Genomic DNA, 15,190 nt, shown 5'->3' with positions numbered 1-15,190 from the left:
TCTTGCATCCATCACCTCTACCACTGGACCTCAATGCTGTAGAGGATGCGTGAGGAGAAGTAGAACAACTTGTTCGAAAACACTAATATCTTCCAAAAAAACTTTGAAGTGTCGATTAAAAGAAGAATGGGATGGTTTATGAACTGACTATTTAAAAAGGATCATTATCTGCGTGTCACTGATTTTGAAAGAAGTGATACAACAGTGTCGTTACCCGACAAGGTATTGAAACATATATTTTGAGAACAATTGTCGTGATATAATTAGTTCTGAACAGTGCCCGAATATTAAAGTGACTTGAAAACAGGACCTAGCTTTATTTAATTTGTATTATTAAACAACTTTTGTAAGTTATGTTACTAAACGTTGTGCTATTATTTACGAGACATGTAACTTAATATAATACTTGGTTATGTCGTTAGTTTGTTTTGCTAAGAATAAAGTTGTGATGCTACAGAGTAAAAATCTGATAGTGCCCGAATATTAACGTTACTGTTCCTGCGTCGTCTCGTTTGACTGAAAGTGCAGCCTGCTGTTAGATGCAGCAGACTCTAAGGGTCCCGTGAAGAACTGCTTCTGTATACTACAGAACCTAGCTGAAGGTCATGCGTAATGAGACGAACAACAGAAATGGCACTATGGTTCACAGGTAATTATCACGTGAATGTCACCACGATTTCTAGGAAAGATAATATACACTCGGCTTCTTAACCATCTGACAATAAATAATATAAGCGGTGACAACTGCAGCGTGTATGCAACGTGGCGCGACTCCGATGCGGGTATATAAGCACCGACATGTAGGGAAGACATTAATGTGACATTTTCGTCTTTCCGATATGTGTGGGGTGACTGCGAAAACGTGAGTTATGGCGACGTTATTATCAAATGCGTCCTAACAGGACCAACTTGCTGCCATTCCTTTCGTGGCTGCCGAAGGACAAACACCGATAGACATCCAGCGGAGAACGGATAATGTATATGGGCAGCAAGTCTGTCGAAAAGCACGGTAGTGGACTGGTGCCACAATTTCATGATATCTCACGTCACCATTTAGCAAATGTCGTATTGCAGAATTACGCCACCTGAAGTGGGAGGTACTCTAGCACCCGCCCTATAGTCCGACCTCTCCACACGCAATTATTATGCCTTTACTGCATTACAAAAGACCGTGAAGGATCGACGATTCGTGTAGGACGAGAATTTGCAGTAGACATTTAGGGACTTCTTAACGCAGCAGGACACAGTGTTCCATGTAACAGGTGCCCGTCCCGATAGCTGAGTGGTCAGCGAGAAGGATTGCCGTCCTACGGGCCCGGGTTCGATTACCGGCTGGGTCGGGGATTTTCTCCGCTCAGGGACTGGATGTTGTGCTGTCTTCATCATCATTTCAACCCTACCCAGCGCGCAGGTCGCCCAATGTGGCGTCGAACGTAATAAGACCTGCACAAAGGTGGCCCGACCTGCCCCGCAAGGGGCCTCCCGGCCAATGACGCCAAACACTCATTTCCATTACCAAACGGATATCTTCAGCCTGGTGCGATGGGATGATTTCCTCAACGCTCATGGTGATTTTGCCTGACTGGCATACCGATTCTGGACTGTTCAACCTTAGAACGGCAATTTGTTGATCGCCCCTTGTATGTCGTCGACGTTACTGTTCGGATTTCTAAAGGATTCCGGTACTGAGAGGACTATTTAGTCATAGTAAGAATGAACTTAATTAGTTAGACATGATATTACAGGCTACTCGCGTATTTTGTGATGTGTCAGAGCTCTCTTAAGCAAATTAGAATATTACGTTGTGCAGGAATTGCAGCAAAAGGGATCAAACCGTATATCTCCGATACTAAACTAGTTTTATGCAGGCACTGTGAACTACACGACTATTGAATTTTGCTGTATCCACTTCATTAATGATACTCACAAATAATGCGATAGGCATAACCTTCTGAAAAAGGGCACTAAGTGCCCGAAACCGCTAAGGAAATTAAATTTCATTTATGCAACTCGTTGCTTATTATTTCATTATATACGACTACAGTTGCTGAAGAGGATAAAATACTAAAAAAAGATTACTTCCATTCCATAACATCAAGGAGGATCATCTTTTTGGGGTAACTCATTAAGCCAAGCTAAAGTTTTCCGTCTGTAGAAACGTGTAATACGAATTATCTGTGGTGATGACTCAAGAGCGTCCTGCAAAGGCCTGTTTAAGGAACTGATGATACTAACCAGTGCTTCCCAAAATATTTATTTCTTAATAAAATTTGTCGTTAAATACACATGCTGTTTGCTGTTACTTGATGCAACTAAATATCTAGTACACGACGCGTCGTACGAAGAAAATGTTCTAGGTCAAAAGTCATTATTAATAAGGGATACATCTGTCTCTGCAACAACTGGCCACCTCATAAAAGTCCCTCCTGTGTGAGCGGAGACAGCTTCGTGTTTCCAAATGGGACTCTCCCGTTTTTACTCCACATTCAGGTTCTATGCCAAAAAATACGTACAGTTTCATAAAACCACTGATTTCTGTTCGTGGTAGATTACGCTACAATCGACAAATATCAAGTGCGCCAGTTTTTGCAATCAAGGATTTGATTCCACATTTTATTTTCGATGTGAATGTAAACCTTTCTGTTCTAACGGTTAATATTCACGATCCACATTTACCTTAGCGTTGCAAATTTGATTGTACAATGCACTACGTTTAACGTGATCCAGGAACAGAGACGTGGATGTAATAGTTTTCCGCTACTATCGGGATGCTTGATATTGGTGAGTCACCCTGCCCTGACCGTTGGGGAACCTGATTTGGGTTAGTCCTCTTGGCTCTCGCCACTGCGGTGCTCTCGAATTCGGTGAGTATCCGTGGCAGGTGCACCCGTCACAGTCACTTCGTTAACATTTTATCTTACTGCAACGGTTGTCGTTTGTATTTCGCTGGTAATAGCGTAGTAGCCAGCGCGACAGTTGCAGCGGCAAACCGAAATCAGTCACGCTGATAGCGGGGTTCGAGAGCGGGCACCGAAAACAAGCATTCCAACGGTCTGGGGATTCATCACATTCAGCTCCTTGGGGAACAGAAAACGACGTTACCATACAAGTAGCTTGTCTACCACAAACGTGAACGTCTACTCACATTACTGTACTGTACTCTTACATTTGCAACACTCAGGTAACGTTTGAACATCAATGTCAACCGCTAGAACACAAAGGTTTATATTTTCATCGTAAATAAATGTAGAATCAAATGAGTTGGTTCTTAATTGCAAAAACAGACATACTTGATATCTCTCGATTACAGCGCCATCTATCACGAATGGGAAACAATGGTTTGAGTAAACAGTACGTATTTTTTTGGTGTAGAATCCGATTATCCAATCAAAATGGGAGGTTCCCACTTGAAAACACAAAGTTGACCCCAGTGGTTAGGAGGTGGCCAGTGTGGCATAGGCAGATGTCCCTTTTACTAATATTAACTTTTCACCTACATCACTGTTTTCGTACGATGCGTCGTTTTCCATATATTTAGTTCGAAAATGGTTCAAATGGCTCTAAGCACTATGGGACTTAACATCTGAGGTCATCAGTCCCCTAAACGTAGAACTACTTAAGCCTAACTAACCTATGGAGATCACACACATCCATGCCCGAGGCATGATTCGAACCTGCGACCGTAGTATCAGCGCGGTTCCGGACTGAAGAGCCTAGAACCGCTCGGCCACAGCGGCCGGCATATATTTAAATCAAGTTAAAACAGACACCTTGTATATCTGTTTCCCTAATCAACTGCTCAGTTCATGGCATCAGTACTAAAAACAAAAATAGCTTTTCTGGAGATTTATTTCTTAGTGTGAGTTAGGTGTATCTTGGCGTTTAAGATTTTGGGGTCGCATACGCTTAACGAAAAGGAAGAGGAGGCTACTGGGCTTTGGGGTTCGGGGGGTCATTTCGACCCGCATGTCCTCAGTGCCTGATACAGTTACCTGAGTCCTGTTGCGTTCGGGTTGCAGAGAATGCTTTGCTGTCCGTGGTGATCATACACGACATTAAGGACCATGTCCTGCTTTTTGTAATATCCAGGGGGCCATCTAAAATGGCGGTGACATACGCGTGATAATTGTCTGTGAACCAAAGTGTCATTTCTGTTGTTCGTCTCATTGCGCATGTCCTTCTGTAGAATACAGAAGCAGTTCTTCAAGGGACCCTTACAGTCTGCAGCATCTGACAGCAGCTTGCACTTTCAGACCAACGTGGCTAGGCAGGAACAGTAACGTTAATATTCGGGCACTATCAGATTTTTACTCTGTAGCATCACAACTTTATTCTTAGCAAAACAAACTAACGACATAACCAAGTATTATATCAAGTTACATGTCTCGTAAATAATAGCACAACGTTTAGTAACATAACTTACAAAAGTTGTTTAATAATACAAATTAAATAAAGCTAGGTCCTATTTTCAAGTCACTTTAATATTCGGGCACTGTTCGGAACTAATTATTTCACGACAATTGTTCTCAAAATATATGTTTCAATACCTTGTCGGGTAACACACTATTGTATCACTCCTTTCAAAATCAGTGACACGCAGATAATGGTCCTTTTTAAATAGTCAGTTCATAAACCATCCCATTCTTCTTTTAATCGACACTTCAAAGTTTTTTGGGAAGATATTAGTGTTTTCAAACAAGTTGTTCTACTTCTCCTCACGCATCCTCTACAGCGTTGAGGTCCAGTGGTAGAGGTGATGGATGCAAGATTATCGGGCAACTGTGCAACAAATATTCCAGCACAGCGCGAGGCTTGTGCTTCGGGTCATTTTCCTGATAGAGCTAGGACTGATCTGATATTCACACTTTTTTAACACTTTCGCGTGTATTATTCTCTAATATTTTCCGATAGACATATTTGTCCATTATACTGTCGATGAACAGTAATTAGCCAGGTCCAAATGTTGATATACAGCCCCATTCAAGAACACTACCAGCTCCATGCCTTAGGGTAGCATTTGTTCTTCTTTCGCCCCACCATTCTTCGTCCTTTCAACCTAAAAATCCTAAATTTACTTTCGTCGGTAATTGTGACGTCGTTCCGCCATGTTTCTTCATTCGTAATAAACTCTTTAGCAAAGTACAATCTCTTCTTTCGATTCTGTTCATTCACATACTGCTTCTTCCTAGCCGCTCTTCCATTGTAACCACTACATTTCAATGCTCTGCGAATGGCTTGTGGATATACGTTCTTTCCAGTCTCGTTTTGAAGCTGACATGCTAATTTGTGTCCACCGGGTGTAGAATCCTTTATTTTGCGTATTAGTTCCTCTTGTCACGTGACTCCAACATCATTGGTTGGCCCTTCTGAGTTGTAGAGATTATACAGTCCTCGTTTTTTAATCGTTTGACGGTATCTGCGACAGTGTTCTTATGCCTTTGGCGTTATGAAAAATCACAGCTTGTATTCCAAAACTGGTTATCAGTTTTGCGTGCCATTGTACCGTCTGGGCAGTTGACCGTGCTTATAGACAAACACTGTTTCTAACCCAGAGTGTGTAACTTGGCGTGAACGATCAGAACAAGTGCTATGCTGCCAACTATCCGAACATTAAAGTAACGTGAAAATCCATAGTGTCCTTATTTAAATCGTATTATTTAACAGCTGTTAAAAGTTGTTTACAAATTTCGTACTATTATGTACTGGACATCGATCTTAATACAACACTTGATTATTTTTTATTTTTGTTTTGTTGAGTATAATGTTATGATGTTATAAAGGAAAAATGTCAGTCTCCGAATACTAACGTTACTGTATATGTTTCCGTAGGCAGTTTCACTGCAGCTTATTTATCATGACAGTGGGAGCAGCAAAATGCACAATCCTAACTTAAAGAAGACTGATGAGAAATAAAGGATCAGGGAATATATACCAGTCTCGAAACAGATCCCAAGTCCAGCAGCGGAAAAGTTTATGTCGCATCTTCAAATAAATCGATAGGAATGTCGAAAAGCAAATTGTGAAAAAAGTTACTGAACACTCATTCGAGAACCTTGAGTATATCAAGACATATTTGTAAATTTGACGAGCAGTTTTCTCACTCCATAAATATTTTGAAAGACGACAAAGAGATAATGGCTGACAAGTTTGTGGAAATGAATCCTAAGGACTTTAGGTCATTTAGCAGTATATAGGCTTTATAAATTTAGGGTCAACATTGACTGAAATAGGAAAAAAATGGCTCAGTGGATACTAAAAACAATATCCTGGTGGTATGCATCGTAGTGCAAAGAAATCTTAGTATGAAAGAGACATTTCTTCTTCCAGATATTCAGTATTTAGAGTAACGTAACATGAAAAACGAACTTCACGTTTGCTAAAATGCATTTGGAGGATTTAGAATGAAGTGTTCTTCAGTGAACCCGCAATAGACATCCTGGATAAATCAATTGCAATTGGTATAACTGATCTCATGTTTTGGCTGAAACACACTAAGATTACAGGAACTAGACTTGCAGTGTAACAGAGATCTTCAGGTTCTTAGGTGCAAAAGAATGTCGGCTCTCAGAGACGGTTCTGCTTGCTACAGATAACATGCATTAGAGGTGACCTGATGACGGCTCCAATTGAGAATAGCGAGTACGGGCAGAAAGAGGCTGAAGTTGCAGAGAAAACCTTTCACATCAAAATAAATAAATAAGCCCGAAATACGCTGAAAACTAAAAAAAGGACAAATAAAATTCATTTCATGGCCGATAATGACCCAAAATGAATATATGTTTCATTGGGCCCCATCTTATCATACTCGGGTAAAAAAAGACTTTCCATCAAGTTCGAAACCCCACTCATAGCATTATACTGACAGCGTAGAGAATAAACTGCTGCACAGCGGGAAGATGGATAGGCATGTTTCCTTTAGCCTGTATGTGTTGGATATAGCTTGGCTTAGGTGTGAGTAAAGCAGACTGCCCGTTCTTTGTGATAATGTGTGGCAGCTTGCCTGCTTGACTAACCGGCAAGCATTGGTAGGTTAAAAGCGGAATTTGTACGCCTCTGCAATACTGGCAGCGGCCGGACACAAAACTTTCGTGGCTCGAAGTCGACTAAGTTCCCTCGGGTTCAGCCGATCGAGTACTAGGGAGTCCTCGTTTAGTCGATTAGGACGTAATGAACAAACTAGAAATGAAATTCTTTCTGAATGACGGCATTTCAGAGACTGAGGAAAGCAACTGCATACCATCACCAGTAGTGCCGCACCCAGAAAACTACTGCGGCGTAAAACCAGTCTTTTGATCGAATGCTTTGCTCTGTTTGCTCCGAGTACCCAAATAACCACATCTCTCTCACACCGAAATAAATTATTGTTCCTATTTTGGCCACACACGAGGATTCACTTGGCTGTGCTGTATGTAAATATTATTTGTTGTTTTCTAGACGATGTCATCCATTACTGCTCGAGTACACTGTCTGTGAAGACTCACTAAAAATAGTAACAACCGTAAAATACCTAGGAACAACCGTCAAGGACGACCTACAGTCGAATGACCAAATAAAACTAACTACAGGAGAAGCAGATTCCAGGCTGAGATTTATGAGGTGGATCATAAGCAAATTTGGCTCATCCGCCAAACAAGTGGATTACAAAACGTTTATTCAACAGGTTACTGTGTTTTGTTTATCAGTCTGGGACACTCACTAACAAGGGAACGTTTCCAAGGGTCAAAAAACACTCTTGATGAAACTTGGCAGGTGTGAGGAAGGGGCAAAATAATCCAATACGTATTTTTTTTTTTTTAGACCAGTTTCACTTTTAAGGGGTAAACGCCCCCCGAAAGGTAATTTGACATATCAGGTTTGGAGAGAATATCTTCGAAACGATGATATATAAAAATGTTTCTTATGTAGAAGTTTATATGTAAATAACGTTCTTGAAGAATTTGTAATCCAATTTTGTAATAATTTGGAATTTTGCAAAATACATCACCACCATTAATTAATTTTGAAAAATGAAAATTTTTGTTACAATACAAATTAAAGAAGGTTTCAATCTACAGACATTCGTGTGTAATAAAGCTGGTTCCTGAATCACCATTTACGGAAAATACGCTGTACACGGTGTGCTGTCAGAGTATTTTCAACAAACCACATTAAAATTCCTAAACATTCATCATTAGTCTATCAGTTTATTAACAAAATTTCTTCACATTATATACACGACAGAGAACACAATATAAAACAAAATTCAGCAGGATTTCAAGTTGTCGCAGGTGATCCGCAAAATATCCTGATTCGTATCAGACATACTTCTGTACATTGCTAAGCCGTTGCGAAAAGAACTGATTATGTGCTAGTGACTGCAGCTAGACCTGAAAATATTCTCAGAAGGTTTTCCCAACGTCGAAAGCCGTATATGTACAAGGTCTGCACCTGTGCCGTCCTGTCCTTTGGGACCACCAGAGGAACAAGTTCCTTGTCCTCAGGTACGATTCTCTGTACGGTTCTTTCAGACTGACAGCCCTAAAAATCTAACAATAATACAGATTCTTCTCCCTCGCTGGGAAAGAAAAGCTGTTTTAAATATCTTTTGACCTGGTCAGAGGATTGCTTGCCATATTTCCATGCTGTCACAAGGACATCTGGGACAAAAAGAAAAGAGATTCTCGAACTCTCGGTTAAAACTGACCATTACTTTCTTTTAAAACTATCAAAAGGTATACTAAGAAACCATTTTGACTATTATACCAGAGGAGAAGAAACTTATTCACCTTGTGATCCCAAAGGACACGGCGGCTCAGGTGCAGACGCGGTAAGTATACGGATTTCGATGTTGCGAGAACCTTCTGAAAAGATTTTCAGATCTAGTTCTGTTGAATGATTTTGATGTGAATCGCCACTTGAGAAACAATATAATTAACCTGTAGTCACTAGCACATAATCAGTTCTTTCCGCCACGGCTTACCAATTTAATGAAATATGCCTGATACAAATCAGAATACTTAAAGGATCACCTACGACAGTTTGAAATCCTTCTGAATTCCGTTTTATATTGTGTTCTCTTTCGTGTATATTATATGAAGAAATTTTGTTAATTTTATGTGCATGGCGTAAGAAAACGTTACGTTTTAAGCGTTTATTTACAGATATCGCTACTGAAATGATTTTGTGTCATAATATTGAGTTACTTATTATTTTCACTTAACAAAATACACTAAAGAGCAACGGTAACTTAAAAAAACAAATACAAGAAAAAGAATGTAAAATGTAAAATAACAACACGAAACATAAAACAAATATAAGTAAAATAAATAACTGGACTAATAATGAATACTTTGATATTTCAATGAAGTATGTTGAATATACCTTGACACAACATTGTGTACAGCGTATTTACAAAAGTCAGAAGCAGCTTGGTTACACATCGATGTATCAAGCTTGAAATTTTCTTCAATTTGTGTTGGTACAGAAGTTTTAATGTTTCAAAAATAATTAATGGTGGAGGGAGAGTACTTTGCAAAAAAATTCTAATTAGTATAAAATTCGATTACACAGTTTTCAAGAACGTTAATTACATATTAAATTTCATATGGGAAACATTTTTTATTTATCATAGTTTCGAAAATATCTCTTCCAAACCTAATATGTTAAACTGTGCTAAAAGTGAATTTGGGCACGAACAAAAAAAAATACGTTTTGGGTTATTTTCCACCTCCTGCACACCCGACATGTTTCATCAGGATCATTTCTTGACACTTGGGAATGTTCCCTTGTAAGAAGGATTAACAGAAGAGACAGAGAAGATCCAAAGAAGAGCGGCGCATTTCGTCACGGAGCTGTTTAATGTTACGGAGGTGCGCAGCAAACTCCATTGGCAGCGGCCACTAGAGAGGCGTTTTGTATCACAGAGAGAAGACTTCCAGAGCGTATTTCGAAAAACTGGCAGGCAATATGTTACTTCCACTCATGTATGTCCCTCTAAATATCAGGAAAAAAGATCAGAGAAAATAGTTTTTACACACTCGTTATTCTCACGGGTCGTTCACAAGTGGATCAGAGAAGGGAACATGATAGTGGTAAGACAGGCATCCGCCGCCACAAACCGTAAGATGGAGTATTAAGTATAGATACAGACGTAGCTTTACGTTGTTTTCTTAACCGTATTTACTTTTTCGCAGAGCTGACACTCAACGAGCTGGCTGCCCAGGCATTCGTTTTCTTCGTAGGCGGCTTTGAAACCTCTTCGACGACAATGAGCTTCGCCTTGCACGAACTGGCTCTCAATCCTTCGTTGCAGACCAAGCTGCAGGAGGAGATAGACTCGGTGTTCAAAGAATATGGAACGGACATCACCTACGACTCCATTTCAAAAATGTCCTACCTTGATAAAGTGGTGTGCGGTAAGTCAGTTTAACATTCACTACGAATCCAGACCTGTACATCATTTGTTTCTGCCCCTAGCCAAGACACTCACTAAATGCTTTAGTTAGTATGACAAGACAGTTATAAAAGAACGATTACGAAGCGAACGTCGTTGACAGCAGCGATTTGTTGTTGACGTCGTGGAGATGATTCGTGTGTTGGTCATGGTAGCTGGCGTTCGCTGGTTATTGGCCTTATTAGGTATTTCCTTTGAAAAATAAGAAATAAGATTGGATATAGCGTCAGTTTGACGAAGAGATCATTAGAGACGATATGCAAGATCGGGATGGAAAATTATGAGTGCGATATCGACTGCCTTCTTCTAAAACGAGACATTCCGTCCTTTGCCTTAAGCGATTCTGGGTAGCCACAAAAAATATGAATCTGAATGTCCGGACAGGAATTTGAACAGTCGTCCTCTCGAATTCGAATCCACTACTGAACGGAATGGACAGTGTCTTGAAAGGAGAATAGAAGACGAAAATCAACAAAAGCAAAACGAGGATAATGGAATGTAGTCGAATTAAATCGTGTAATGCAGAGGGAATTAGATTAGGAAATGAGACACTTAAAGTAGTAAATGAGTTTTGCTATTTGGCGAGCAAAATAACTGATGATGGTCGAAGTAGAGAGGATATAAAATGTAGACTGGCAACGGCAGGGAAAGCGTTTCTGAAGAAGAGAAATTTGTTAACATCGAGTATAGATTTAAGTGTCAGGAAGTCGTTTCTGAAAATATTTGTATGGAGTGTAGCCATGTATCGAAGTGAAACATAGAACGATAAATAGTTTAGACAAGAAGAGAATAGAAGCTTTCGAAATGTGGTGCTACAGAAGAATGCTGAAGATTAGATGGGTAGATCACATAACTAATGAGGAGGTACTGAATGGGATTGGGGAGAAGAGGAGTTTGTGGCACAACTTGACTAGAAGAAGGGGTTGGTTGGTAGGACATGTTCTGAGGCATCAAGGGATCACCAATTTAGTATTGGAGGGCAGCGTGGAGGGTAAAAATCGTAGAGGGAGACCGAGAGATGAATACACTAAACATATTCAGAAGGATGTAGGCTGCAGTACGTACTGGGAGATGAAGAAGCTTGCACAGGATAGAGTAACATGGAGAGCTGCATCAAACCAGTCTCTGGATTGAAGAGCACAACAACAACAACGTTAACTTATCGTAATACATTATATCACACTCCAAATTAACTAAATTTGCTACACTTTCGTCCAAATAAATTATTTTGGGTGTCATTCTGCCATGGCCGACATTTTTCCCTCACCTTCATTGTTTACGAAATCGTGTTCCGTTTCTAATGATCTGTTGTTTAAACAGTTTCTTTCCTTTTCTTTATTTTGCAGTTGTAACGCAATCATCCGATAATTCCGAGTAATCCTAATCAGTTACATAAATTGGGTTTAAAAACCTAAGTGATTCAATTGGAACAAAATACCAATGAACAATGCTGAGGGACAATAACAGCGAATTGTAACGTACAATGAAATAAATTTTGAAAATATTCTTATCTGTGGGGTAGTAACGTAAATATTTCCTGGGTTTTTATGTATAAAATAATAATCAGACAACTTTCTGCGCCATGTTTTCCGTTTATTACTTCGAAGAGCACGAGATTATAACAACACTTCACATTTACTAGGATCAAAAGGGATTTTGAAATGAGATGAGTGCATAAACAGTCTATAACTTTCCAGAACTCTCAAACAACTCACTTGGCAGGCTCCGCCGCTGGCCTATGAATGAGTTAAAACAATTACAATATTTCAAAGTATTATTGGAATGTGTTCATAATTAAAACAATAATTTACACGTCTACAAAAATCCAAGTGCAAAGATAAGTTTTACGAAACGTAGTAATATGTTTAACATAGTTTAACAGCATTTTGGAACAAATACGAGGGGCATTCATTCAATCAGTAATATGCAACACACAGTTTTATTTTATTTTATTTTTTTAAGGCGGTTTGGTTTTATTCAGGATTCCAATACACTATATTATTTCCCACTCTTTTGACTACAAAAACCTATTTTTCCATCTCCCTTCAATGGGACGGCCTTACGCCACCTTACGTGTATGCCCGCATGGTATCACTCTGCTGCTCAACGTCGGAGCCAACGTCTGGCTGTATCAATAACCGCCCCATCATCCACCAACTGCTTCCCGTGGAGTGCGTCCTTCTTCGGGCCACCGGATGGAAGTCAGAAGGTGCGAGATCAGGGCTGAAGGGTGGATGAGGAAAAACAACCCAATGAAGTTTTGTGAGCTCCTCTCGGGTGCGCTGACTTCTGAGAGTCCTTTCGTTGTCATGGAGGAGAACAAGTCCGTTTGCATTTTCTTGGCGGCGAACAAGCTAATGTCGTTTCTTCGATTTTTGAGGTAATGCAACACACGTCCAGGATGATCGTTGCACCAAGACGAAGGACATCAAATGGAATAACCCTTTCAGAGCCACAGAAAACCGTCGCCATGACTTTATAGGATAAGGGTGTGGCTTTGAACGTTTTCCTCGGAGGAGAGGTGGATTGGCGCCATTCCATGGATTTCCGTTTTACTTCCAGTTCGAAGTGATGAACTCATATTTCATCGCCTGTGATAATGTTCGACAAAAAACTGTCATGATCAGCCTCGAAACGCGCAAGCAGTTCCGCACAGATGGACTTTCGTTGCTCTTTTGGTCCTCCGTTAGACGGCAAGGAACCCAGGGCGCACACACCTTTGAGTTCCCCAACTGGCGGACGTATAGCGCCACCACTGACCATAACTTCATGAAACTGTAAAGACTGAAGGGAGAATACAACACGATGACCCACAGCAAATTCCGCCTTCTTTCAACCGAAATTGACCAACAAAAAAATGTGTTGCACTACTTATTGAAGACAATTCATACATTCTCAATACGAACACTACTAAGATTTGTTTTTGCACTTAATTAGTCTGTAAAGACAATTACAAAATTATTTTTTGTGCTGTAGTTAAAACACGTTTTCGTACAAATGCTGAAAAATTTTATTTAGTTACATATTGGTAAATATTTCGTATATACTTTTTCAGTTGATTTCAAGTTATCATGTCTTCAGGATTATTGTTCAAAGGAGTTATACACAAAAATAATGAAATTACATCCAACAGTAAGTGAATTAGGTATAATAACAATTGCACACCGTCGTTATATTAAAATTAATAATGTCAAACTTATTAAAAGCAGTTACAAACATTATCACCTTGCAACTGTACTCGGCCTACTTTTCACGTGGCTCATCTGCAAAGGGGGTTGGTAGTGAACGGTTGCATTTGCACCCCTACTATTGAGTCATATATTCGCTAGCTCTTGAACGGCAGTGGACTGAATACACAATTGTCTACACCACGACCTTGCGAAAATGAGGTACACTATACACGTTCAGATTGAAACTTATTTATTCAAAAAGAAACACCTTAACTTTGTTGCCATGCATTGTTTAAGTTCACAAATTAATCGATCTGTAAGAATAACAATCGCTGCAATTCTTACACATGGTTTATTGTCGCGTACCTACACACTTTCATATTGTTCCTTCACATACACTGGCGTCCAAGCTTACACTCGCGGCACCTTGCCGCTCCGAACTTACCACCAACACGGACAACAACCAAAGATCTCCTTTTCACGCTCATATCCCCAGTTCGGGTCACGTGACACTACATTAATCAAAATAATCCATAAACAGAGCCACAATTCGTTTATAATTTTTATAAGGTTTAAATACTTAAACCTAAACACATTAGATAATTTTACACAGCTTTATCACCACAATTTTATAATTTGTAGCAATTAAAAACAAAACAAAACACTATACAACAGAACTACAACGCTCATCAAAACACAAAACAAGTATTTTCCTGTCTATTTTGCATTATACTATTTTCACTCTGCATTTAATACATAGTTTTATTCTTAAGCGTGGAAAATTAAAATCAGTACTAATTTATGACATGCTACCAGATTACATAATTAGGAATAACTCCATATTTTGGCACAGCTTCACCCCTCTTCCATCATTTAATGACATCTCTGCACGAAATATGAAACATACAAATAATTGTCTGGCACTACAAAGATCGAAACTGAATAGTGTCTTCATAATAAAATAACGACTTACTTTGCAGTTGTTCTAAACATCTTTATAATTTAATTCTACTATGAAACGTTTTGATTGGAGTACACCAGCCTGACATATTTCTGCTGCTGTGCTTTAAATTTAAATTACAAACTACTTGAAAGAGCTCCATATTATCCCCTGTTACGTTACAACCTCTGCGAACTATGGATTGGTTTCTTCACTATTCTAAAGGATCGTGTTTTAAGCTAGTCTGATAGATTAATGTATACATAAACCAGCGTTTGTGTGATTTTTTAGAGACACTGCGGAAGTACCCGCCCCTGCCCATCCTGAACAGGGAGTGTAACAAAGAGTACAGGATTCCTGGCAGCGATCTAGTCCTGGAAAAAGGAACGGCGGTCGCCATTTCCGTGCTGGGCCTCCAGCACGACCCCAAGTACTTCCCGGATCCCGAGCGCTTCGACCCTGAGAGGTTCTCGGAGGAAGAGAAAGCCAAGAGGCACCCCTATGTTTACCTGCCGTTCGGGGAGGGCCCCCGCATCTGTATAGGTGAGTAGTCTCGCCCCACGCCTTTTTAGTTCCAATTTGTGTCTCGATGTGAAGAAGAGTAAAAATCTTCAAATTGTGAGTTCTAAAATGTAGTTGCATTTTTCG

The 15,190-nt window shown here is 39.8% G+C and overlaps 1 protein-coding gene across 1 annotated transcript in view; it reads left to right on the top strand.

Annotated features, from left to right (window-relative positions):
• Positions 1 to 15,190, top strand: part of LOC124616285 (cytochrome P450 6k1-like) — an 82,831-nt gene that overhangs the window by 49,164 nt on the left and 18,477 nt on the right. The window contains exons 6-7 of the mRNA XM_047144588.1: positions 10,175 to 10,394; positions 14,834 to 15,085. Of these exons, the coding sequence (XP_047000544.1) occupies positions 10,175 to 10,394; positions 14,834 to 15,085 (472 nt within the window). The remainder of the gene's footprint in view (positions 1 to 10,174; positions 10,395 to 14,833; positions 15,086 to 15,190) is intronic.

The sequence above is a fragment of the Schistocerca americana genome, chromosome 5 (assembly GCF_021461395.2).
Source record: "Schistocerca americana isolate TAMUIC-IGC-003095 chromosome 5, iqSchAmer2.1, whole genome shotgun sequence".
Lineage (NCBI taxonomy): Eukaryota > Metazoa > Arthropoda > Insecta > Orthoptera > Acrididae > Schistocerca > Schistocerca americana.
This window is presented reverse-complemented; position numbering and strand designations above follow the sequence as displayed.